Source organism: Acomys minous (assembly GCF_964271855.1).
Source record: "Acomys minous genome assembly, chromosome: 11".
Classification (NCBI taxonomy): domain Eukaryota; kingdom Metazoa; phylum Chordata; class Mammalia; order Rodentia; family Muridae; genus Acomys; species Acomys minous.
In genome coordinates, this window is record NC_140492.1 from 63935164 (window position 1) to 63959927 (window position 24764).

General features: G+C 38.3%; 1 protein-coding gene across 4 annotated transcripts in view; it reads right to left on the bottom strand.

The window, feature by feature from the left end:
- Positions 1-24764, bottom strand: part of OSTN (osteocrin) — a 48576-nt gene that overhangs the window by 1550 nt on the left and 22262 nt on the right. For 3 of the 4 annotated variants that reach the window (XR_014783061.1, XM_084801179.1, XM_084801178.1), the window contains 3 exons: positions 21469-21567; positions 18112-18326; positions 2599-2722 (listed from right to left, as the gene is read on the bottom strand). Coding sequence is in view for 3 of the 4 variants with exons in the window: in XM_084801179.1 (XP_084657305.1) it covers positions 2638-2722; positions 18112-18326; positions 21469-21567 (399 nt within the window). In the remaining variant the exon portion in view is untranslated. Of the gene's footprint in view, positions 1-2598; positions 2723-18111; positions 18327-21468; positions 21595-24764 lie in introns of all 4 variants that reach the window. The other variant, XM_084801180.1, reaches the window with a different exon arrangement.

Sequence of the window (24764 nt, forward strand, 5' to 3'; positions counted from 1 at the left end):
ATCTCGAATAAACTACGAGTTTAAAGACCATTTGTGATGTATATGCTGAGAGCTAATGCTTGAGTTTTATCTACTAATTGCCAGTTCTTTCTTCAGTAACCAACTTTACCCTATATGTTGTCATGAAAAGCAAAAGAAAGATGAGCAAAGTTGACTACAGCGTGGCTAATAATAAGTGCACAATGGCCACTGCGCATTTTGCTCCTGAGAATAACAGTGTAACTCGTGCTACCATTTACATGTGAGGTTCCTCTGTATTTCAGGGTTCCGCTAAGTTAAACGAACGATGATGACCACATCATGCTAAGAGGAAATTGTCAATGTAAAACAATGCTATGTGCTTCACATAATTAAAGGGAAGGTTTTTTTTGTTTTTGTTTTTGTTTTTTTGTTTGTTTTTTTTGTTTTGTTTTTGTTTTGTGTGTGTGTGTGTGTGTGTGCTAAGAGAGCAGCAGCTGCAGCAGCAGCCGGGGCGGCAGTTTATTATTTTATTATTCTCTCCAGAGTTCCAAAGAGCCTTCTTATAGGCAGCAAATCAGGAATCCTCCTCCCAGGTGAAATCCCTCAAGAGGTAATCGCACAGGTGCTAGCAAGTGACCCCCATCAACAGCTCTGTCTCTAATGTCATGAAGCAGGCAATCCCGACTTCAAGACTGAAGTTTCTAATTGCACCTAGAAAAGCTCCAAAACTGGAGACAGCATGCCTATTAAATGTGAGTTGCTTACGCCAATGCTTCTACAGTCTCCCAGTGTTAGTACAACGTAGTACTGCTTGGAAAAAAGCGTGTCCATACCAGATTATATTCCTCTCCAAAATAAGGCAAAGAAGAAATGGGCGTTTTCTCTGGACGTTTGTTAGTTTCTAGCAACCGAATGTGCACTTGACCTTCAATCAAGCTGCACTTTTCTTAGACTAGGGAGCAGTTTCACTTTTCGTGTGAAAACGCAAAGTGAAACTCAGAAGGTAAAAACCCACAGGCAGACCTCCTGCTAGGGAAAGCACTTCAGCTGCACAGAAGTGAAACAGAGATGGCAAGAGCGTTCTTTCTCTGTGGCTTGCCAGTCACATGACTGGTTAGGGCTGGCGGTACAGCTTAAGGGTATCACACTTGTATAGAGTGTGAAAAACCTTAGGCTTGGTCCCTAGCACCACCTGATTGACCCGAAGTGACCAGGGAGGCTCACGACCAACACCAATAGCCTGGAACCAAGAAAACGTGGTGGGTCACAAAAAGAACACTGGCCTGGAGGGGAAAACACCTCATCTCTCCATCTTGCACTGCACAAGATTTGTACAACATTGATTGCATCACTCTCCAGTGGCAGCTTAAATGTCTTAACGGTTTGGGTTAAACAAGACTTTATGTTTTCTAATCTTTAATTATTTAATTATTAGTGTGAACATTGTTTAACCACAGTCAAATTTTTTATCTTGCAAATGCCATGCTGTACAACTTGGACCCACCATTTAATTCAAAGGGATATTGCGACAGTAAGGAACATTTATTAGAAATAACAGAAATTTGAAAGAAAAGGATATACTATTGTATAGGCTTTGTTATCTATTCAAATCACAAGCCTTCCCATGAGGAAATAAATATCTGAGAATTATTGGTGATGATGGTGGGAGTTGACAAATACATAAGGATGAACGCAGGTGACTGATGGAAAAGAGAGAAAAATGTGTCATGTCAAGATTTATTCCAAGCCTTCTCTTGTGATATAATTATTATTAGGTTCAGCTAGTAAGGACCACACTTGTAAAGACACTCTGAAGTTGGTTAAGTGTATGCTAGTGCATAAACTTGGGCATCTCTATCATGATATTGGGCGTGGAAACAGCAGTACTACCTTCTTTCTGTGCAGTATTCTACTGTGTCAGAGTTTATATGAAAATGAGTTTCCGGTATTGGGTCTCATGTATAGTTTTGGGGAAATTCAGAACATTTAAAGTACGTGACAATGAAGGGGGCAAAATAATACAGAAATCAGTGAGCATTATAATAATGCTTAGGGTCACCTTAATGGATCAGGAAGTTGGAAGATGTGCCTTGGATTTCAGGACGTTCTTGGCTTTTAATAGGTTTTAGCTAATTGCTGTTCATATATAAGTGCAGCAGTTGTTAGCAGACCCAAGGAGTGATCACATTTAGTCTGTTTCTATGAGGGAAAGAGCTCTGTGTAAGATTTGGAGGTGGTGCTATTCAAAAGGCAGCGTTCCTCTCGACAGACAGTGCCTGTCCTGTTTGGATGGGGACTCTGTGCCTGCAGAGAATCAATATCTAAAAACTGACGGGCATTCACACTTCTTTTAATTAAGTCATCATAAAATATTGACTCACATTATAACTTCAGAATATTTGAAGGGAAAGAAAAACTACTATAATCTAAGATATGAAAGGATCATATCTATGTTATGAATGAAGCGGTCTTGTTAGGGTGTCCGTTTCCTTTCTAAATGAACCCTAAATTACGTAACATGAATGTATTGATTGACTAAAGACATATTGACAAATGTGTATATATAATGTAAAAGGGGGGCACTTGCAAGTAAGGATGACTCTATTCATCGGGAATGAGATGACCTCTAGCACCTACCCACAGGCTGCTGGTTGGAACTGTGCTCATGAGACTCCATCAACCTCTGGAGCTGGAAATCCGGTTTCTACCAATCCGGTCCATGGGGATGCCAAACCGCTTTTTTGAATGTTCAACTACTTTCCTGTAACAAACCATAGAGGATATTTTAAGCTGACATCCAAGTTATCAACCATTGCTTTTGGGTTTGTTTTTGTTGTTGTTGTTTGTTTTGTTTTGTTTTGTTTTGTTTTTTGCTTTAAAGCAGAACTGGGCTTCTCTTCAGGACTGGGAACAAAGCATGATAGTTACTATTTACCAATTACCCTTCTCATCTCTGTCCATTTGTCTAGAAAATTAAGGTTTGAGAAGCTGATTCAAATCTGTTAGCTCCCATGAAAACCCAGGTCTTAGCATATGAAACTGTGAATGGCCAACTTGATAAATCCCTCTCCCCTGACGATTTCCTTTTCTTGTTGCTCTTATGCCTCTAAATGGATCCTATGAGGAAGGGTAATGACTCGAGAAAGGAATATGTACAGATGGTAAAACTGGCCTGGAGGAAGCCTTCGTCTCACGCCTTCACCGAGCCATCTAGTACAAATGCCTTGTGTGTGATGTATGTCTGTGTAGGTGTTGTCTATGTCAACTATTGGTTGAAGAAATGAACTATAATGATACAAATTTCCTGCTTGATGACTTTTGTCTTAATTAGTTTTCTATTGCTGTGGTAAAAACAGGACCATGGCCAGGGCAAGTTGTAGAAGGAAGGGTTTCCTTGGGATTAGGGCTCCAGAAGGACTTCAGTACCATCACAGCAGGGAAGTGGGGGAGTGAGCAGACATGTCAGTTGGAGCAGAGAGCCCAGGGAGCTTACAACTTGAACCTCTAGCACCAAGATTACCAGGACTAACATAAATAGACTCTGAATTCAACCCTTATTTTCTTTCTCTCTTTTTTTTGTAAGTATAATTTGGTTTATTTTGCATTTCTTTTTTAAAAAAATATATTTTATTAATTTATTCATATTACATCTCAATGGTTATCCCATCCCTTGTATCCTCCTATTCCTTCCTCCCTCCCATTTTCCTTTCTCCCCTCCTCTATGACTGTGACTGAGGGCGACCTCCTCCCCCTGTATATGCTCATAGGGTATCAAGTCTCTTCTTGGTAGCCTGCTCTCCTTCCTCTGAGTGCCACCAGGCCTCCCCTTCCTGGAGACGTGGTCAAATATGGGGCACCAAGGTTCATATGAAAGTCAGTCCCCACTCTCCACTCAACTGAGGAGAATGTCCTGTCCTTTGGCTAGATCTGGTATTTTCTTGTGTCAATCAGAATAATGCCTTCCCACCAGTGTCCGCATTGCAAAAACAAGAATCATAATATGTCATTTTGTACAGCCAAAATGAGTTTTAAATATACTTAGAGACTGGAAGATTATGCGGGGTTATCTGAGTGGACCTGATGCCTTTTCAAATAGTTCCTAAAAGTACTGCAGCAAGTGGTATGCATCCAACACCAGACACTGAGAGCAGTCTGAAGGGGACCACAATTAGCAGTGACGACATGAAGACAGAGGAGTCAGGAGTGAAGAAATTCTGTGGCCCCTTGAAGTGTTAGCAAAGAAAATGGAACCCCAGCTTCAAGCATAAAGAGTTATATTCTGCCAGCCATTCAAATAACATCTGGAACAGACAGCTGGAAGATGACAGCCTTCTGACACTTTCACATCATCCGTTTCCACGTGGAAGACAAGGCAAGAGAGTGCAGGAACACACAAAGAGGGGTGTTTATACACCACCCATTTGCCAGAAATCAGCCACATCTCCACTTAACAAAAGAAGAGGCAGGGAAAGTTAGGCTGAAATGTTGACTGTGCATGACTAACAAAATAATTAGATAGTAGTTGATTGTAATTTATTATGGTATCAACAAAACAAATCCATTTCTGTGTATGATTTAGGGTTTATGTCTAAGTGCTATTGGACTAGTATATATGTGTGCTATTAAATTGATGTGATTCCCCCCACTCTTTCTTTAAATTGATTCCTTTATTAACTGTCCATCATTAAAACTCCAGGACATGTGGAGGCAGAAGCCAATATTGAACAGAAGAGAATGCTCAGGGTGACAAACAGAAAAGGAAGTAAAGAAGCAAATCCTCCCAGGTTTAGAAAGGGGGAAGGAAATGGCAGCTGAGCAGTAAATGTCATGTTTACTGTCCCCAAAGCCACTATGAGTTCACATGCTGAAAAAAAAGAAAGAAAGAAAGAAAATCATCCCTGTAGTTAAAAAAATTAAGTGCACTATTCTTATACAGTATATAAATTACAACAGAACATTTTTTGCTTATTATAATTGTTTTCCAAAACTAAGCTCAAATAACAGTAAATAACAGTTGTCTTGCTTTGCTGTAGGTAATGGTTTCCTGACTCAACACATGAACAGAGACGGTGCGTGTAGAGAAAGCAAAATAATTAACTACCCTCTGTCCAAGCCCTACAACTATTCTACCCTCTGGCTGTTCCCAGGTCTGATATGTGTTCAGACCCAGAAAGTAGGACATAATCTTTATTAATTCTTTCTTTCTTTCTTTCTTTCTTTCTTTCTTTCTTTCTTTCTTTCTTTCTTTTTTTTCTTTTTCTTTTTTTTTTTTTTACTGTTTCTAGCAACCTCTACAATTCTGTTATACTAAACAGCTGTTCATTTTCTGATAAAATTCCAATAATGCCTGGTATTCCTATCTCTTGGAATTTGTTCACTCACGCAACACACTTATTTGTTAGGTACTATTAGGAGGTATTTTTGTTTTATCTCTCAAAGTGCCCAGTTCACGTTGAGAGCAGCGACAGTGGTGACACCCACAGAGACATTTACACAGATCTTCGGCTGCTGCTCTCACTAGTCCAGCTAAATAATTTCCAGACCATTTGAGCTACTTTGGAGCAGAGGACCGAGCTCAGTGGGCAGAGGCAGGTATCGTATGGCTTTGATCTAGCTTCTTAATTACTTTGATTCATCTTATCAAATGTGGGACCCACCGCCAAAGCTGACAGATGTTGAGAAATAATTGATTATAGGCTTGCCCGTGTAAATCTGCACAGCATAGAAACAAATGAGCACATGTGAAAAACCAATTATACTCAGAAAGTCTATGGAAGTCAAAATAACTCATGAAGTCTAGGAGTTTTAGAGCAATTTAGAAACTGGAAAGCTGGGAGTTCACTTTACACTTCTACTGATATCAAACTGATATCAAACAAAGCAACAGATACACTGGCAGCAATCCATGGTGTGTACAGAAGGAAAGTTAGACAGTGGAAGATCATGGAGGAAAGCTGGACTAGTCCCTCTTGTGACAAAATGATGGAATGACATGGCTAGATTAGATGCAGGAGGAAGAATCTGCCCTTTTCATTGAAAAAAAATAAATCCTGTTAGAAGTTTAAAGGGATGGCTCATCTGTCACAAGCACAGTGTTTCGATGGTTTATTTTCAACATGACTTTTATATTTGCAGTAAGATATACTCACTACGTTTTCATCTTATTTAATGAGTTCTTTCTCATAATAAGAGATTCAGCTTATTGAGTTTCCTGCAAATTTTATTGAAGCTTTGACTAGAGTTGCATTGACTCTATGGTGTACGGTGATGTGTAGAAAACTAAAATCTTTATAAACGTTAGTTGCTACCTCCAGATGAATTATCACCTAGGCAACTTTGATATTTTCAGATGAAGTGTTATAGTATGCATAATGTTCATGCATAATTTGTTGATATAAATGATAACACCTAAGAATATGTATTGTAGGAGCTTTATACATACATGTATATATGTAAATACATATCCACACACATATCTGTCTTTTATTTGGTTAAAAAAGATTCTTTGTAGGTTTAATTTGTTGATGACTTTACTCATGTATGAAATTTGATTTTTGTGGAATGAATTCTCTCTCTGTTGTGTTTATATAGTTTATTTCTTTACAGTTACCTCCTTTAGCTTTTTTTGTAAAGTAAATCACCTTTTAAGAGCAAACCAACGTGATAATAGTGTATCATTTTACACCCCTTACTGAACTCACTTAGCTATTTTCGAAGGAAGGTCACTAATGAGACTGTCATGTTAAGTGTTTTTCCTGTTCATTCCTTATAGGGTTTAATATTTGGGCAGCGTTCCTTAAATGGGATGAGAATTATACCCTCTTTTCAGAGGAGGGAGGCAATCCCTTTGGCTTTTATCATGTTTTTTTAAGGCTCCTTTGCAGACGAGCAGTTCATGAATTTCGTGTGTAAATGTTGGTTCATATGTGTATGACACCTTTTGGTTGCCTTGTTTGTGGTTTTGAGTCTCAAGCAAAGGAACTTGGAAGTAGGGTATAGGTTTGGTTCCCCAATGACAACACTCTAGGCTTGTCACTGCATTTTAAGGACACAATAAAATGCTAGGTTCCTTTGGGAAAGGCCATCCGTTAACTAACACCGAGAACTACCTAGACTGAGGATATGGTAATCGTTTTTTTTTGTTTGTTTGTTTGTCTGATCATTTTTTTCCAATAGGCCCGCAATTTAGCAAAACAAGAAAATGTATTATCCTCAGTCATAGACCTAGAGGAGGGGAATGGGGGAAACCAGGAAGGAGGGAGGAACGGGAGGATACAAGGGATGGGATAACAATTGAGTTATAATCTGAATAAATTAGTTTTTAAAAAAAAAACAAGACTGAAGCATCCAGGCTCTAGTTTAGGCCCCAATAATTCCCTCGCCATGTAGTCTCTTACCCTGGACAGAGAACTCCCACAGCCAGTGTGGAAAGGACATCATGCAACATCCTGCAAACCACTGTGCCTTCTGCCTTTCTTAGCTGGACCACTAGCTACTTCTGCTAGGTAGCTAGCTTCCATTTTCTCCAAGAGCCCCATAAAAAGTCCACATGTCAAAGGTCCAAAAACTCCTGCCAAGAAGCTGAGAGAAACAGGGACACTCTAGCCATAGGAGTGGGCCATTTCAGAAGTAGATACTCTGGCCTCCGGGAACCACAGACGACTGCAGTCCTTGTAGAGAGGTTGAGCCAAGCACATGTGTGGATATTTACATCATATATTTCTATTATCCCTAAAAGTAGTTCTGAAGAGAAAAGGCGTTATATGCTAACTCACTACTTAATTCAACTCAGATGAAATGTTCTTCATCACCCTAACATTGGGGGATTGGAACTTGAAAGGTTAGCTGTCTATTTTAACTTTAAACATGAGTTGTGGGCATTTCCTTTTATACTATTCAGGTCATTGCTGGCATCCTTTTTAGTCTGCCCTCACTTGTCATACCATTCATTTCAAGCTGGTTAGTTACATTTCAATGTGACCCTCACTCTTTCTGGATTCTCCACATCAGTGATTAGAATGGCAGAGGGCAAGGGTGGTTGACCATCCACTTCTGCATGCTCCCTAAGTTGTTCATAGACCCCACCCCCGAATTGGACGTGCCTACTAGTCTCCTGAGTCTTGTAGTATTAGCCAATGAACTGCTAGGCAGAAAGGGTCGCAAACTGAGAAGCCCAAGACTTTAGTTCTCATATTTCTGTGCATTAAAAGGAAAACAAACATGCCTAGATATTTCTCTGAAGAAAAGCAGAGCAGTGCACCAGCAAATCAAAGGCCTCCATGCATTAGGTAGATTTGCACTGAAAGGACTTTCTATTCTATAAAGACGAGAAGGAAATAGATGAGGTGAGCATGTATGTCTCTCCTGCCCAAATGAGCAAGCAGCTAAAGGCTATTCTTTCCCTGGGAAGGAGAGACTAAGGGAGGGGACAAGGTGCCAGTCATTTTCTAATAGAAGCATTTTCTTAAGCTGTGGGGAAACAGGTGAGTTTAGATCATAAACGGAAACACTACTTTAGAGAGAAAGGTTATATCTGACTGAGAATTATACATCAAAGGTAGTAGTTTAGCTTACACAGATTCTGTTATATCTGTGATGATGGTGCTGACCTTGTAGTGTTGTCTTTTAAAATATTTCCTCCAGGGAATGAGCTATGTGAACAAAGAAGCAGTCAGACAGAAACCCCAAGCACTGAATTGAATATGGAGACTTAAGCAACCAAAATAACCCAGTCCTAATTCACTCAGAACACACTATAGCTTTGCAGTGATCCGTACTGGTTTGACTCATGACAGACCTCCTTGAGGATTTAATGAAACAACTAAAATTTTTTAAAATTTTTTTATTTGTTTACTTTGTAGTTTTTTAGCTCTTATATTTATTCCTTACATACAGTACATCCTGACTGCAGTCCCATCTAGCACATAGATTTACAGATTTACAGTAAAATGCAGCACAGAAATTTGTTTGGAGGGACAAAGAACATTACAGGTTCTCTATTAACTCCGAATTATAATTTTGAAAGAAAGTTTTCTACCTTCATATGTAAGCTAGGCAAGGTTGATGAGCATGCGGTGCTGAGCCAAGGTGAGAAGAGACTGCCAATAAAAAGCAAGCTCTGGCAGTGGAGGGGGGGGGCAAGATCATTATGCTCAATGGCTTTCCCCAGTGTATTGCCAGGCCTTTTAACAAGGAGCACAGGGACCTGTAAAAGGAGCACGGCCCTCTGGATCCTTTCCTGTGTTCTGACATCGTCAGAAATGGAGCCCATCTGAATTAGCCCCTCCAGGCATCACCAAATGGAAGCTGGAGAAAACTAACACAGATTGTGAGGTGACTCAGCTGGCCCAGGTCTGTCACGTTGCTTCACAGAGAATCAGAAAAGATGGAATATGTTAGGGCATTTATCTTTGTCTTTGGGACTTCCATTGAAAAGGACAATCACATCATTACGTTGAATCTGACATAACGATTCTCCACTTCAGCCTAGACCTCCAACTGGTGTAGGGCAAGAGACCACTTACCATTGGTATGGAATGCTGAGAATTTACGTAATATACAGTCAAAGTTAACTTCCTTATTCACAGCCTTTGGTAAGCACATTATTTCCATAGAGTTTTAATTTCTATGCAGGAAATAGTTTTAAATGGAATGCCATTGGACTTGAATTTAAATGATGATGTGTGATTTATAACTAGGTAATGTCAGAGAAATAATTTTATCTGTCTGAAAATTATTCAATAAAACGAGTATCATCATATCTCTTTCCTTTGTCAGGCAGCATCTTAGAATGCTATTCTTTATTTTCATATCTGCCTTTGATCCTCCCGAAACTGAGGAAAAACTGAAAATAGAATAGGTAGCAAATATTTCCTCCTATACACTCAAGTGAGGTAACGGGTTATGGAATACTTAGGAGGATGTTGCTACAACTGATTGTTTCTAACCTTAAACCTCAGAAGCAGTATTGTTGAATGGGTCAGGCGGAATTTCCTGGGATCAGGTTACAAGAGGGAGAACAGAAGCGCTTTTTGTCTTCCTTTCCAGAGAAGAAGGACTTTGTGAAAACCACTGAGCCTGTCTGATGGTAGACCAGACGGGAGAGTGTCTTCCAGATCTAAGGGCGAAAAACTGTTGAGAGCTGGCTCCATGCTTTGAGGAAGGCGCTACACACGAAACCACTTGACTAAGTGACCAAAATCCAGGATGTGGGGCATGTGGTTAGAGTTGGCTTGGGTTAAGTATGACAGGGACACTCCTGAGGGCATTTTGCCATCTGTGATGGGGGATGCTGGTGGTGCTGCCTACTGGGGAATCCAGGAAGAGAGGACAAAGATGAAAAATATCGCTGACTTTCTAGATGGAAAGCCCTGCTCGGGGCAAGGCTGCTTGTGACTGTTCAAGTGGATGCTTGGTGACAGCTGCAGAAACTTCCCCTTTTAAGGGGATTTAAGAAGGCCACGTGCTGAAAAGCTAGGTTTTGGTAGTGCGTGTCAGTCTTGCTTCACTTCTCATTTGCTTGGAAGAGAGAAAAAGGCAGAGAGGGAGGGGACAGGATACAAGGAAAAGATCACAGCCCCTTCCCAGTTAAACTGCCCTGCTAGAGTGGGCTGAAGCCGGATAAAGGAAAGCTTTTTTTTTTATAAGACTGGAGGTTGGGTAAAGATATATAAATGGGTATTTTAATTCATCTTTTTAATTTTGAAAGAGACAAAGATGAAAAGAAACATGCTTATTATGCACATACGACCAGCGGCCTCAGAGTACCTGCCTTTGACATCAGGCAGGTGACCCGATGCAGAGTGACCTGAATACCTGTTGGGTGACTGAAAGTCTTCTTTTCTGGTTATGTCCCATGGAGCTTCTATCCCAAATTTATAAGAATGATGCTCTAGAACAAAGCGTTTACTGATCGAGCTCTGTAGAATGTGTGTGATTGACTTCAGTGTCTTTCACCTTCTCCAAACTTGTCTGTCTTTTCTCATTTAACTTTCAGCCCAAAGAGGCCGAACTATTTGGATTATATAAATGCTCCTGTGTCTTGGTTTTATGTTGTGTCAAGCGATAGGAGGCCTCAGGTAAAAAGAGGGGAGGAAGAACAAGAGAGACCTTGGAATTGTTTTTTTTTTTTCTGTCCTGAAACTCCCTTGTGAAGATTTTCAGTGAGTTGTGCTGTTCTTGAATGAAAGCCCCTGGACTGTAAGTTCCTAATTTTGCTCTGTGTTGGGGACGGGTTATATGGCCAATGTTCTTCCATCTTGTCAGAGCCTAGGTTCCTATTTCTCCAGCAGTCTGTCATTTACCAGAAACCAGCTGACCCTGTTGTGGTTCGGCAGTTAGACACCTGTTGTGGTTTATTGTGGGAGATGGTCATTCTAAGACCCCCGAGCTCATAGTAAGAGCTACTCCTTTCTGGCTATACACTAGCTTTTCCTGTAAGACTACTGGTTAAATCAGATTAAAGGCCAGCTGCCTGCGAGAAGCAGCTCCGGGAACTTTCTCCTGACTAACCAGATCTTTTACAACTCCCCTTTCTCTCTGGAATTTCTCCATCTTCTGTGATTATATCAGCTGTAAAGGTAGACACCTGCTGGAGCATTCCAGAGTTAGGTATCCATAGCAACCCTTGCTTACGCAAATACCCATGCCTGAGTGCCTATAAAAAAAACTCTGTGAAAATTTTCAGTAAACGGGGCTTGATCAGAATCCAGACTTGCCCTCATTTCTTTGTGTCTCCTGTCCCCCCACTTGTTTGCCCCCTCCACAGGCACCCATTGAAGCCCCCGCCAGCTGGGACAGCTCTGATTTGCAGAAACCTCTTTCAGTGTGTGCTTAGACCAGGCCCTTGGGCTACTGTGTGTTCACTATCATTTGTCTATATTTAGTGTTTGTATAATAGCCTTCTGGTGACATAGCTTCTTCAAAAATTTCTATTTCTGAAATGTCACCTATTTCTTGCTTGGATACAGAGGGATACAATAATATCACTTGCTTTGCTGACCTTATATTAATGGGATGATATGAATACTACTTGTAAAAATGTTCAAATATAGAATAGTGTTATTGCATTTGGAGATATAATCCATATTGTGTGATGTCATTCTTCAGAAAAATCCTAGGTCAACCATCAGTATCAGTTGCATTAAAGGATTATTCTATTTACTGAAGTTGTGATCATGCCTGCTTCATTTTATTTATACAAATGGGATGGACAGTCATTAACTTCAGATATTAAATACTTGGGCTGAAATGAAAAAAATATTTAAATTCAAAATGTAGCTGAATTTACTGTAAAAGTTAAGTTAATTTCCCCAAGCACCTGGAAATAAATTTGTTGTCATATTTTGGTGAAAAAAATATGTCAAATAGCAGGAAACCAGGACTAGATCCCTCTTTACTTCACAGACTCTGACACAGAACCCTGCTCTGGTTAATTCTCTCCTCAGTGACTTTGTGTCTTTCTGGGTTTCCTCAGTTGTTCCTCTATCCTGATTTCATCTCAGTCGACCTTCCCAAAAAATGGTTTTTTCTTCCTAAATATTGCATCACAGGTATACAATAATGCATGTACACTCATGACTCTGTCCTTTAAAACCAGGGATATGCACTCATATAAAGCCAATCTACAAATGAGGACAGGAATGGCCTTTTCAGGTTTATTAGCCTGTAACAGAAACATGGCCTTTTCTTCAATTATCAGTCAAAGAACAAGTCATGATGTATTAAAAGCTCAGAACTATGTTTTATTTTATTCAAACATTGAGTTTGAATAAAAATGTGCTCAAACTCCAGGTTTATAAAAATGCTTTCTGAACTAGTTGTGACTTACTCCCTTTAGTTTTCTCTCTGTCTGGGATTCAAACCAGTTACTATTTGCTTTAAGATCAAAAGAAGAATTCCTGTGGCCTTCCCATGAGAATGAATGATGCAGGCAAACCTTAGAGGGAAGGTCTTTGACTTGTAATTCTAAAGCGTAAAGCATCAAGTTTCAAATTAAATATAAATCATTTAAGACTTTAAGTTAGAACAAATCTTAGATTCCTCAAACACGAAGGCCAGTCGTTGTGTGACCTAATGCCTTCTCTTTTGCATGGCCAAAGACTTGGAGGTGAGGGGAAGCCAAGGCAAAGGGGAAAAGATTAAGACCTCCTCCCCACCTAGCCTCCCAAGGTGATCAATATACCAGAGTTCACACTGGATGCTCTCTCCACAGCCTGGCTCCAGGAATCTCGACTGATATCACACTGCTTTCACAGTGCAGAACCTAAGACCAACAGTATAAATTGCTGTAACATACACCTTCCCAGTGTGTGGCTGTAGTTCTCCCTGAATCTTGTTTTTTTTCTCCCTCCCTTTTTTCTTATTACTTGTGTGGAGCCTGCACTGTCCTGTGCCATTATCTCCAGAACTTATCCCTAAAGGTTTGAGCCACCACTTACACTGGCTTTTATTTTCCTTAAGAGAATAAGAATAATGTGTCATTTAATTTCTTTCTTGGAAAAATTTTTTTCTTGAATTTACAATCTCCTTTAGCTTCACATATATGGTGGTGGTATTACAAGTGCGCACTATCAAAAAAAGTAATGTTCTTAATTCCCTTAATCTGTCAAAAACATTACTTAGCTATCTTTGTCAAAATTTGTTGTTATTAAAGCTCTACTTGCAAATACATAATTATTTTAGGCAAATGTCCAGAAATTGTATCTTCAAGTATTATTTTTGTTCTTCCTTTTGTTCCCATAAAATCCTTGTCAGATGGAATGATATGTTTAATTTCCAATTCTATTCTTCATATCTTTTTGATATGAGTCGTTTCCTCAGCTCATCATAGGACAAATCTGATTTACTATTGGTTTCATCATTTTATTGAAAATTATATAATATTTCCTAACTCGCCAAGGTAAAATAGTACAATGGATGTTTCTATCATGTCATCATTTTTCTAATCATAAAGTAGGCCCGGTTCTCACATTACCTCTTACAGGTCCTCACTTTAAACAACGACGTTGTTAAGTCAGGACTTCCTAGACGCATTCAAGCAATGCACGAGTCTCCTAAGTCTATGTACTGTTAACATCCCTTTTTCTTTCATTACTTTTCCCTACACAAATTTTTGTAATTTGTTTATTAAAAAACCCAAGCTATTTACTTTTTATTTTCCCACAGTCTGGGTTTTGTGCTTGCTTGCTTCCCCATAGTGTCTCTCTAAAGGACTTTTGCCTTCACGGTTACTAAAATTGATATCTAGAGTTAAAGACAAATTGATTTCTGTTTCTCTTTCTTTTTTATTTCTTCTGTTTTTCAGCAATGTTATCTTCCTGGTAGTAATAGGTTCTTTCATGAAGGACCAAATGGTAACCCTTCTTCTCTAGTGACAGCATCAGTTAGTCACAGAATTAGAATTTGTTAGCCACAGTATTCCATAAAAGAAGCTTTACTTCCTCATGTATCAACCCATCATTCCTTAATTGTTTCAGATATTAGAAAGTAGATAGAAAATTTCATATCTATTAGTAATAGAGTCCATATAAGAAAGACACTCTTAACACTCTCTTCACTTAGAAGGTCTTATCCTGTAAGCTCGAAAATGGCATTATTTAAAGGGAGCAAACTGTTTAAAACACCATTCTTCACTTGTGAACGTAAACATTTAACATGGGGGAGCTTGTGTTTCAACTGTAGATCAGATTATTAGTCTGTAGGAGTGTCTCCAAATGTGTGCCTGGGGTCCTTACCCAGGCCTCTGCACCAGAGAGCTCTTTTGTATACCTCAGGTATAACAAGATCTTTTTTTAAAGATTTATTTATTTATTACATACAGTGTTCTGCCTGCATGTGTGCCTGCAGGCCAGGAGAGGGCATCAGATCTCATTATAGATGGTTGTGAGCCACCATATGGTTGCTGAGAATTGAACTCAGGACCTCTGGAAGAGCAGATGGCGCTCTGAACCATTGAGCCATCTCTCCAGCCCCTTGGTATAACAAGATCTTGAAGTCAGTTCAGCACTTCTCAGTCTCTGAGGAGCCTCACGTGTTACTTTAGGTGAGAAGTGACATTGTGTGGTGGCAGTTTTGGCCTCAGATTGCTTGTTAAAGATTGCTGGTTTTTTTTTTTTTTGATGAATTTTCAATATACACAAATTGAATCAAAAGCTTTTGCAGTTTAGAGTAATATAAAGATTTCATAAGCTATTTAAAATCTTGTGATATCTGGAGGTTAAATTTCATTTGACAGGTTCACCTAATGACTTTATCTCATTTCTCTTCCTTCTGGGAACCTCAGTTCTTATTAGCATCAGGGACTACAGAACAAGATTACTAAATAAATGTTTATACACTCTATTCTATAATATATGATCAATATTGTGGGAATGGAAATATCAATATTACCAGCTATAATATAATTCCTGAAGAAAGTTTTAAGGTTTATTTTATTTCATTATTTTTTTTAGGGCTAGATAGTAAACCAGAACTTTGTGCATCTAAATATGCACCCTTACCACTGATATTACTTTTTCCCTATCTATTTCCCCAGAGGTGTGCAGTAAAATTATTTCTTGTTCTTCTTGGTGCAAATATTTTTTGGCTAGTTAACTATACTGTCAACTAAAATATATAATTTTATTTTTTTCGGTTCACGAACTAGCTATTATCTAGAAGTATTTTAAATTACACAAGTAAATTAAATATTTAGACAGAATTTCATGATTTAATATTTAATCTTTTACTTCTTACCATTTTTGGTTTCCTCCTAGATGAACATTGCTAAATATTTTCAACTTTAATTATTAATTGATTAATTAATTAATATTTTTGTTATGGGTGTTTTGCCTGCATATTTGCCTACATATCTCATGCATGCCTGGGGCCCACAGAGCATACAAGTGGACATCAGACCTGCTACGACTGGAGTAAGAGGTGGTTGTAAACTGTTTTGTGGTGCTGGAAATCAAGCCCAGGTCCTCTTCAAGAGCAGCAAGTATTCTTAACCACAGAATCATTTGTCCAGTCCTTAATTGATTTTTATTACATAATTTGTATTTGCTTGTTCCTTTTCACTGCACTTCTAAATCGTTTTATTTCTAATTGTGTCCCTTAAACACAGAGCAGGATTGGGCATTCCTGTCTCAGTCACTCTGAGAAGACTGAGACTTGATCATGTTATTTCCAGTGGTGGAGAATGGCACAGCCCTTGACATGCCAGCTGTTTGCTCTGCCATATGCCATATCCTAATCCCATGAAAACACTCAGATATTAGTAGACAAGCTATCTCCATTTTCTTTCAGGCATATGATTGATTTTAATAATATTTTAGCAGTTGTGGCTATAGGCTTTTATATTATGGGGTGCCTTCATCATGTTTCCATTTTTCTCTCATTTTTCTGGTGCTTGTGTACTAATGTTTTTATATAATTTTGAGTTTCTCACTTTTAAGCTAGTATCTATTATTCTTTAGGACAAAAGACATTAAATTTAATATTTAATTTTCTTCTTTTTGATCACCAAGCATCTACTTGTAAAATATTTTTATTCCCATTTCATGATCAAAAAAGAACATAATTTCATTAAGAATTCTGTCTTCTATCATCATTACTCCATGAATGTTTGCTAATTATGCTGCATAAGTAATGTCAGGTCATATACTATAATGCAATTTTGTCTTTCTGTTTTCAATTACAGGTTAGAGAAACTCCAGTCTCTAATTTCTTCCCCAGTAGAACTCTGAGAATCTTTCAGGATAGGGAGAAATTGCTTTCTCCATCCTTATTACTAATATAGTCATGGAATCAGCAGGGAGCAAATCATGAAACTCTGAGGAACCCAAGGAGTCCTTAGGAGAAGACATGTAGAGGCTGGACAAACATGGGGTGCTATTCCAGAAACCCTTTCAGTATTGGCTGAGCAGTAGGCAGTGGGTGATACTTCAGATAACTTTCTTCACACAGATGATCATCATCAAGGGACAAAGAAGAAGGTGAACTGGCGATAAAACAGTGGGTATAGTACCGAGGAAGAGGTGAAGAACGGCCAGAGAAAGAACCAATGTGAAAACAAATAACTTAAGTTAGCATCAGAGAAGCTTTTGTGTGTGTGTGTGTGTGTGTGTGTGTGTGTGTGTGTGTGTGTGTGTGTGTGATTTATGTGACATAAAAGTAGGGCTTAGAGGACAGTAAAAATATGGAAGGTCACTATAAGATGTGGCATGAAGGGACTCTTATGCCACTGTAAGATGAAATGTACATCAAGAGGAAGAAATACTGAGGATAGAGAATGAATTATGTGTAGAACAATGCTTGAATGCTATTGAGAGTAACTCAATGATTCTTCAGTCTTTGATTAAGGGAGAGCATCAAGGAATATGGTCTAATTTGTTATAATGATTATAGCTACAAAACACTTACACTTGATTATATCATCTGATTTTATACATATTAGTACTTATATCTATTTTAGAGAGAAATAAATAGAGAGAGGATTATGGATGATTTGTATGAGGTACATGTCCAGAAAAGAAAAGAAATTGGGTTTAAACACTTTCATTTCAAAAACATATTTGGAGCATTCTTTGGTACGTCTCACTGTAGGAGATGAATTAATTCATATTATTTTGTGAAGCTCTGTGTTAGGAATAACTTGAAAACAATGTTCTGGGTATGCTTATTAAATGTCAACCTCAAGTGACTGATGTACCTAATCACAGACACATTGCCCTTTACCTGCCACAAACAATAATGCATAAGGTAACTTTTTCTCCCCTGAGACAAGCTTTCTCTGTGTAGCCCTGGTTGTCCTAGACTCACTTTGTAGACCAGACTGGCCTTGAACTCACGAAGATTCACTTGTCTCTGCCTTCCAAGTGCTGCAATTAAAGGTGTACACCACCACCACCTGGCAAGTAACTTATTTTTTTTAAACTACATTCAAGTAGGTCTTCCTTAGGAAGCACAGTAAGATATTCAAGCACACCACTATAGTCCTTCGGCTTCCAAAGTATTTCCATCCCAATTCATCACTTGACCCACAAGTTGACCAGTGCACCCAGTTTCTGTTCATGTTCATGTTTTCCGTGATACTTTAAGTGTGGGATCCTGTTGCAGAACCTAGAATGAAACAGCCAGACAGTGGGGTAATATTCCTTGTCCACTCACCTCTGTTTCCCTTTGTGCTCTACAGACCCAGCAGAGAGTCTGTCAAGGGGAGACCCAAAGCCAGAGAAGCTCCTCTTCTTCTTGGTCTCGAATACATCGTTCTCCAAAGACACCAGTTCATCAAGGAGCAGGAGCTTAGCTGCAAGCTCAGTGGCTGACTTCTCTTCCCTGACTGTGGGTGGTGATGGCAAGCCTGTCGCTCCAAACTCAGGGGCCTGCATGGCAGAGAAATACGGGCTCGTTCACTGAGGCCGTGAGAAGTGAGTACGCGCGAAATTGGCATTGAGCCCTTTCCAGCAGTAGATGCCATGCCCGTTGCTCATTTTATGATGTCTTGGGGTTATATTTTAGAAAGAAAACTAGAATTCCAGGGACTGAAACATACAGAGGTAGAATACACCCAAGAGAAAAATGACAAAGCAATTCCATAGCTTGTTTCTAAAATTTAACCTATTTACTGATTAATCTTCGAGGTTTAGCACCAAAGAGAGCTGCACCCTTCCTTGTTCACCATGGCACTTTCCCTGCATCTCTTTTCATCATTGCACTCACCACACCTCAGTAGAAGTCACATATGTTAAAAACACATCCATACTTCTTATTAAAGCATGAACAACATGAGAATCATGACTAGCTGACTGAGCTTTTCTTATTTTCTATTCAATGTCTAGCCCAATATTTTGCTCACGATAAGGAAATCTGAATTTGTTTTCTGAAAGAACCGTTCTAAATGTCATGCTATTTCACTTTCAGGGTGATTTGTTCATCATCTGTGCAAGCCACTAACATCCCGCTGTATCCCAATTTCTGTGTTAGATTTCAGGGATGTAAAACGAAACAAAATATTGTTTCTGTGCCCAAGGAAACCAATATCTCAGTCCATGTGATTTGTTAACAAATTATAAACAACGTGTAAAGCTACCCCAAGACTAGCACCATTATAGGAAAATTTGATTTGTTTATCTGCCACCTATGGCTTTTCTTTGTACTTCATGCAGGTCATTCATGAACTAGTGTCTAGTATGGGAAGTCTCTTTTCCCTTCCAAAGCCCAGTAACAGAATTTTGGAAACCACTCTTGTTAAAAACCACAGGCTCCTCTGTAGTCAAGGAATACACGCGTTTCTAGGTACCTGATGCTATATTCTCCAGGAGGAGATGTGAGCTCCAGAATTTCTAACCTTCTCCTTTGGAGTCATGTGCAAGGTGGAGTACAACAGGGATTAGAAGAGGAATGATGCCACCTCACGATAAAGACTCCCCCAAAAGCAGAAGCAGGACAAACAACTTCAAAGGGCAACAGTCTTCTATTATTGACCAAAGTGAGACAGCTTGGGGAGTTCTGTTCCTCTGAGGGGTAAGCATCATTACATTGCAGCTAGCACTGAAAACTCCACATTCATTTTAATAGGTTCTTACTGTACATAGTCGCTTTGATGTTTATTTCCCTTTGAGTTATCCAAAACACAGAGGAATGGAGTAACTCAACTCCTTATGTGACAACTGGTAAACTTTACCTTGTGTGGTCTTGAACAAAGGACTGACTATCAGTCAAAGGGCCAGCCAGGCTCCCCTTATGCTAGTACTTAACCTCTTTCGGTACTACAGACCTTCCTGAAGGAAGTTGTATGACAATGTGTTTATTGCTGAGGCACAACGCTGGCTCCTGAAGATATAGTACTAGTCATGAGTATTTCAAATTGGCTGGGCTGGATTTTCCCTGCAGTCATTTCCATGAGGGCAAGAGGAGTGGTCTCGCAGAGGGACCATTGTTTTTTATATAAAACCAGTAATGCCATTATCGTGTAAATGCATGCCTTTATTTGCATGAAGGTTCTTCTATAAATGATCTGTATTTTTGGAGGTACAAGCAGGCAGTTCAGCCCTTTGAGCTCATTTGGTAAGATGGCTGTTAGACATCCTACACTGCCCATAGTAACATTAGGCCCAATGCAAAGCTTCTCTGCAGTGGCTTTTCCTGTCTGCTTTTGCTGTTACAGAGGCAAGGCAGAGCTTCAGAAGCAGATGACAGTTTCAACAACAGAAAAGACAGGAGCAGGCAGCAGAGTGGTGGCAGAGACAGTGACAGCAGAGGTACAAACTAGCTGTGACAACGACCACAACAAAATAGACAGCTGGAATGTTCTCCACTACCAAGGGTCAAAGGCAGACACAAAATAAATGGAGGAAGTAAAGAGGAGGTAAGAAATATCAGGGACTTGAATCTGGAGGCCAGATGATTCTCAGTAGCCAGAAAAGTAAAACTTTAGTTACTGGAATCATTGCAGAGATGTTTGGCAGGTCTTAAGGACCAAAGACCTTCGGAACTTTAGGACCAGGAACTGTATCACTTCTTGCTATTAAGGCCTGGGGAATCTGAACATCCTACAGCTACACCAGGGCTTTAACGTTTGCCACTTTAGGGAAAACATCCTACACCTGTGGCCCGCAGGAAGGTTGGTCCATTAGTCTCTCACCATTACCCTGGCTATCTGGCTCCAGTATCCTTGGCTACTGTCTGAAGGCAAAGGTCCTAACCTACCAAGCACTGGAAAAGCTTCTCGTTGGGAGAACAAAAGACTACAGTCAGAAAAAAATGGGAACTAAAACATCTGGAAAGCGTTTTTTTTTTTCCTTCCACCTAACACAATATAAAAACCAGAATTTTGTTTCCTACTGTAATAAAATGGTTGGCCCAAAACACGTAAAATTCAGCATGCAACCAACTTTTCATTTTATGTAATAACACCTCATGTTGATACAATGATAGGAGTAAAATATTTATGGTGATAAGAGATTAATTTTTTGTTGTTGTTTGAGGAATACAAATCTTATTAACTTTTTAAAACGTCTAAAGTCAGTTTCTCTGAATTCCCTGAACTCAGTACTTATCATCACTTATATATTTGAGGCTTGAAACTTTGAATGTCATTGGCAATGAGAATAAGGTTACCGAAAAATGTTTATTTTCTTGATTTTGTGTTTGAAGATAATGTCAGCTGTGTCTTCTGACTATGACAGAAAAAAGCTTATGTCTGTTAAAATGTAAACATGGTCTGTGTGTGTGTGAATGTAAGGGCCAGAAGCTGAAATCAAGTATTTTCATCTATCTTAAATTTTTAAGATAGGGCCTCTAGCTGAATCTGGAGCTCACTGACAAGGCTAGACAGGGTAGCTAATCAGCTCCAGAAATTCTGTCTTCATACGCCCAGCACTGGAATCAGAGGTGCCTGTTGCTGCAGTCAACTTGCCTACAGGTGCTGGGGATGTGAATTTAGGTCCTTACTTGGCTAGCATCTCATTGGCTGAGCCATCTCCTTCTCCCTTTCGTGTGACATCCTAAGTTGGTTTTCATTACCTCTGTTGCTAAGTCCACGGAGAACGCCTTTCCTGAGCCCCAAAGCATCACAATCATAACCAGCATGAAGTGTGCACTCGCCAATCTCCAGTCCAGCATCTAGGCTCAAGTACATCAGGGTTGATTCTGATTAGTTTGAAATACAAATACAGAAAACAGAATCTAAGGAAAAGCTTCTTAGGAATAAATCCATTCACTTCTGTGGTCTACAGTGCATATTTACCAACCTAAATAATGCCTAATAAAATTTTGTTTTATTTAAATTATGTAAAAATGTATTACAACATTCTGCAATAAATTATATAAAGGGTTTATTTATAAGGAAACATAAATTGTATTTATATGGCGATAACAATAATTTAATTAAATCTAGCCTAATATCTAATAAATCAATATCATATAACTTTATTACTGGGGTGGTAGAAACATTACAAGTTCATGTTGACAAAATGTGAGAGAAAAAAGGACAGGTCTCTGAAATAGAGTCATGGTACACCTGAAAGCATTTAAATTAAAAATCTTGAGAACACTACACATTCAGTAAGAGACCATCTTTATGTTTTTGTGTGGGATCAGGATTCCTTAAGCAAGATTCAAAAGGTAAATATGTTATTTTAAACGTGTTAAAATGTAATATTCTGAAATTAGAAAATTCTGTATGGTGCAATTCAACAAAAATCAAAATAGCACAATTAAAAGGCAAATTGTTACATAGATGACATTTTCAACATTCATAAATAAGAAAAAAGGCTACTAACTGAAACACATAATTAAATCTGATAAGTAAAGTTTAAAAACAATTGAATAAATAAAATAGGCCTAAGCTATTGATGGATATTTTTGTCGAAAAGAGGGAACACAATGGGAATTAAATACCCCACAAATGCCACTGAATTGTACACACATCACATCCACGAAAGAAAATCTTCACTGCAAATGTTACAGTAGTTTTTTTGGAGAAAAGTTTGAAAAAGTTTTGGTAGAGCTGGAATTAGATATAGTTGTTTGATGAAAACTGGGAAATATAGAGAAAGGTTGAAATAGTCACCTTCTAACAAGTGTACCTTTATTTTGCTTCTAGGTTTATATCCCTGAGAAAGGTCCACATGCTTGGATGTAGCTATTGGAAAGTTCATAACCTCAGTAGTTTTAATAGCAAAAATTAAGAATCAATTGCGTGTTCTATCCAAGAGAAGATGACTGGATTAAATGAGAGACATTCAAGCTATAATCTTAAATTATATTACTCAGATTTATATTTACTATTAAAATGAATGAATTTAGTGTTTATCTATAGATGTGGACTTCCAAGAATTCTTTTGGGTGAGTATGGAAATGTAAAATATATAAATTGCATAAAACTATATAATACAAACTATTACATAAATTGATATGTACATATTCAAAGTAATTCCATATGTGCGGTTACATTTTCTATCTGTCTTTCTATGTATCTAGCTGTATCTACCAATCATCTATCTGTCTACATCAATCAATTATCTATATTGCTGTCTATCTATCTGTCTATCATCTATAGCATGCACGTGCGTGTGTGTACAGAACTTGATTATAAATTATGGTTGTCTTTGTATAAGAAAGAAATAAGAAGGAGTAAAATGCATAAGATTTGGAAGAAACCTAAGGAAGTTAGTTTTAGGGCATGAACACACAAGTATAATACACTTGCTAATTCTAAGCAGTAAACATGAAACCATCATTTACAAATCTCAGAGTTTATACATTAAAGACCCCATGTTGCTAATTATAAGTTATCACCTAATTCCATTAGATTTGCTGCCAGGGGGAGTTATATGACCATCTTAAAATCCTGCACAATGAAGGAAGAGGCACTGCCCACTGAGGAAGAGCACAGGCCTGGGTGTTAATTTCCTCATTAAACTATCTCTTAGAACACTTTCTGGGACAAAGAGAAAGAGACTTTGGATGGTGAGGAAATGGTTTCCAGTCTCATTTTGCCGTAGTATTGCTGTTACCTTAGACAAGGGTTATTTAACTCACCTGAGCTTCAGTTTTCTTACATATGATGTGAGAAGTAATTCCCTCATCAAACGAGCTCAAAGAGGGTGGAATCAATTCACCACAATGTTTTTAAATCTCAAATCCTGTTTATTATTTGCACATGAGGAAACATCGATGTGCCATTACTCAATATTGCTTTAGTAACTGCATATGTGTTAATATGTCCCGAGTTTGTACTTCCTCATTATTGTTGTGAAACTGGACTGTAGATCTTAGTAATTTCTGTTATATGCTATATCATGGACACGTATTTTGTATAGACAGAGGCACATCTCTATTATGCGTGTTACTTAAGTTTTAAAATAAATAAAATTATCTTCATCATGTTTACAGTGCTTGTTTTTTTTTTATCAAATTCAATAATAATCTATCTTAAACTACTTGTTCATTATACCGTTAATTATTCTTTTTTGGGGGTCTTGTGACTAATGCAAGTCACCAGCTCCTTGTCTGTGTCCTACCATTTCCTGGAAAGGAACAGTAAATTTTGTGTTTTTCTGTTTGCTAAGTTAGTATTGAATTGAGGTTTTCAGTGAGTATTGGAAAATGATAAATGAGATTATATCTCCAAATACAAAATCATACATCTTGAGAGAATACAGTAGCGATCATTTGATTAAAATACCAGCCAAAACTGTATTAGCTTTTCCTTCAGAAAACCAGCTACTTCTTTGTTTATATTTTTCTCCAGATTTTGCTTATTTTTCTTTTGCTTTCATCTATACAAGAAAGGTATTTAAAAAGTATAGCTGTATTTAAAAATATCCTCACATGCTGCCTACTTAAAAAAGTAACATGCCCATTTAATCAAAGGTAAATTACAATTGTGATATTTACCTTCCTTAGTTTTTATTATGCTAAAAATAGTTTTCAAAGTGCCAAATTGCTCTCTTTTACAAGTCATTCCATGTGGATTTTCTTTTTTAACTATTTTTAGAAACATCTTACCAACCAAAGTTCCCTCCATGCCCACAGGATTATAAATGTAACAGAATGGTGGTGTTTGCAATATTGATGATTACATCTGACACATGTATTTTGGACGTGGGGTGTATATAGAAAAACAGTTTTAATGTATCCTTTAACAGATAACCACATCCTGATCATTTGGATAGGGAGGTGTAAAAATAAACGCTGATTTTAAACACGTGTATTTAATGTATTAAAGTCATGCTTGTATCCAGTACAGCGACAGGCTGAGTTCCTAAATAAGGCGCTTTGTACACTGATATAAATGAACACTCTGGCACCTGTCA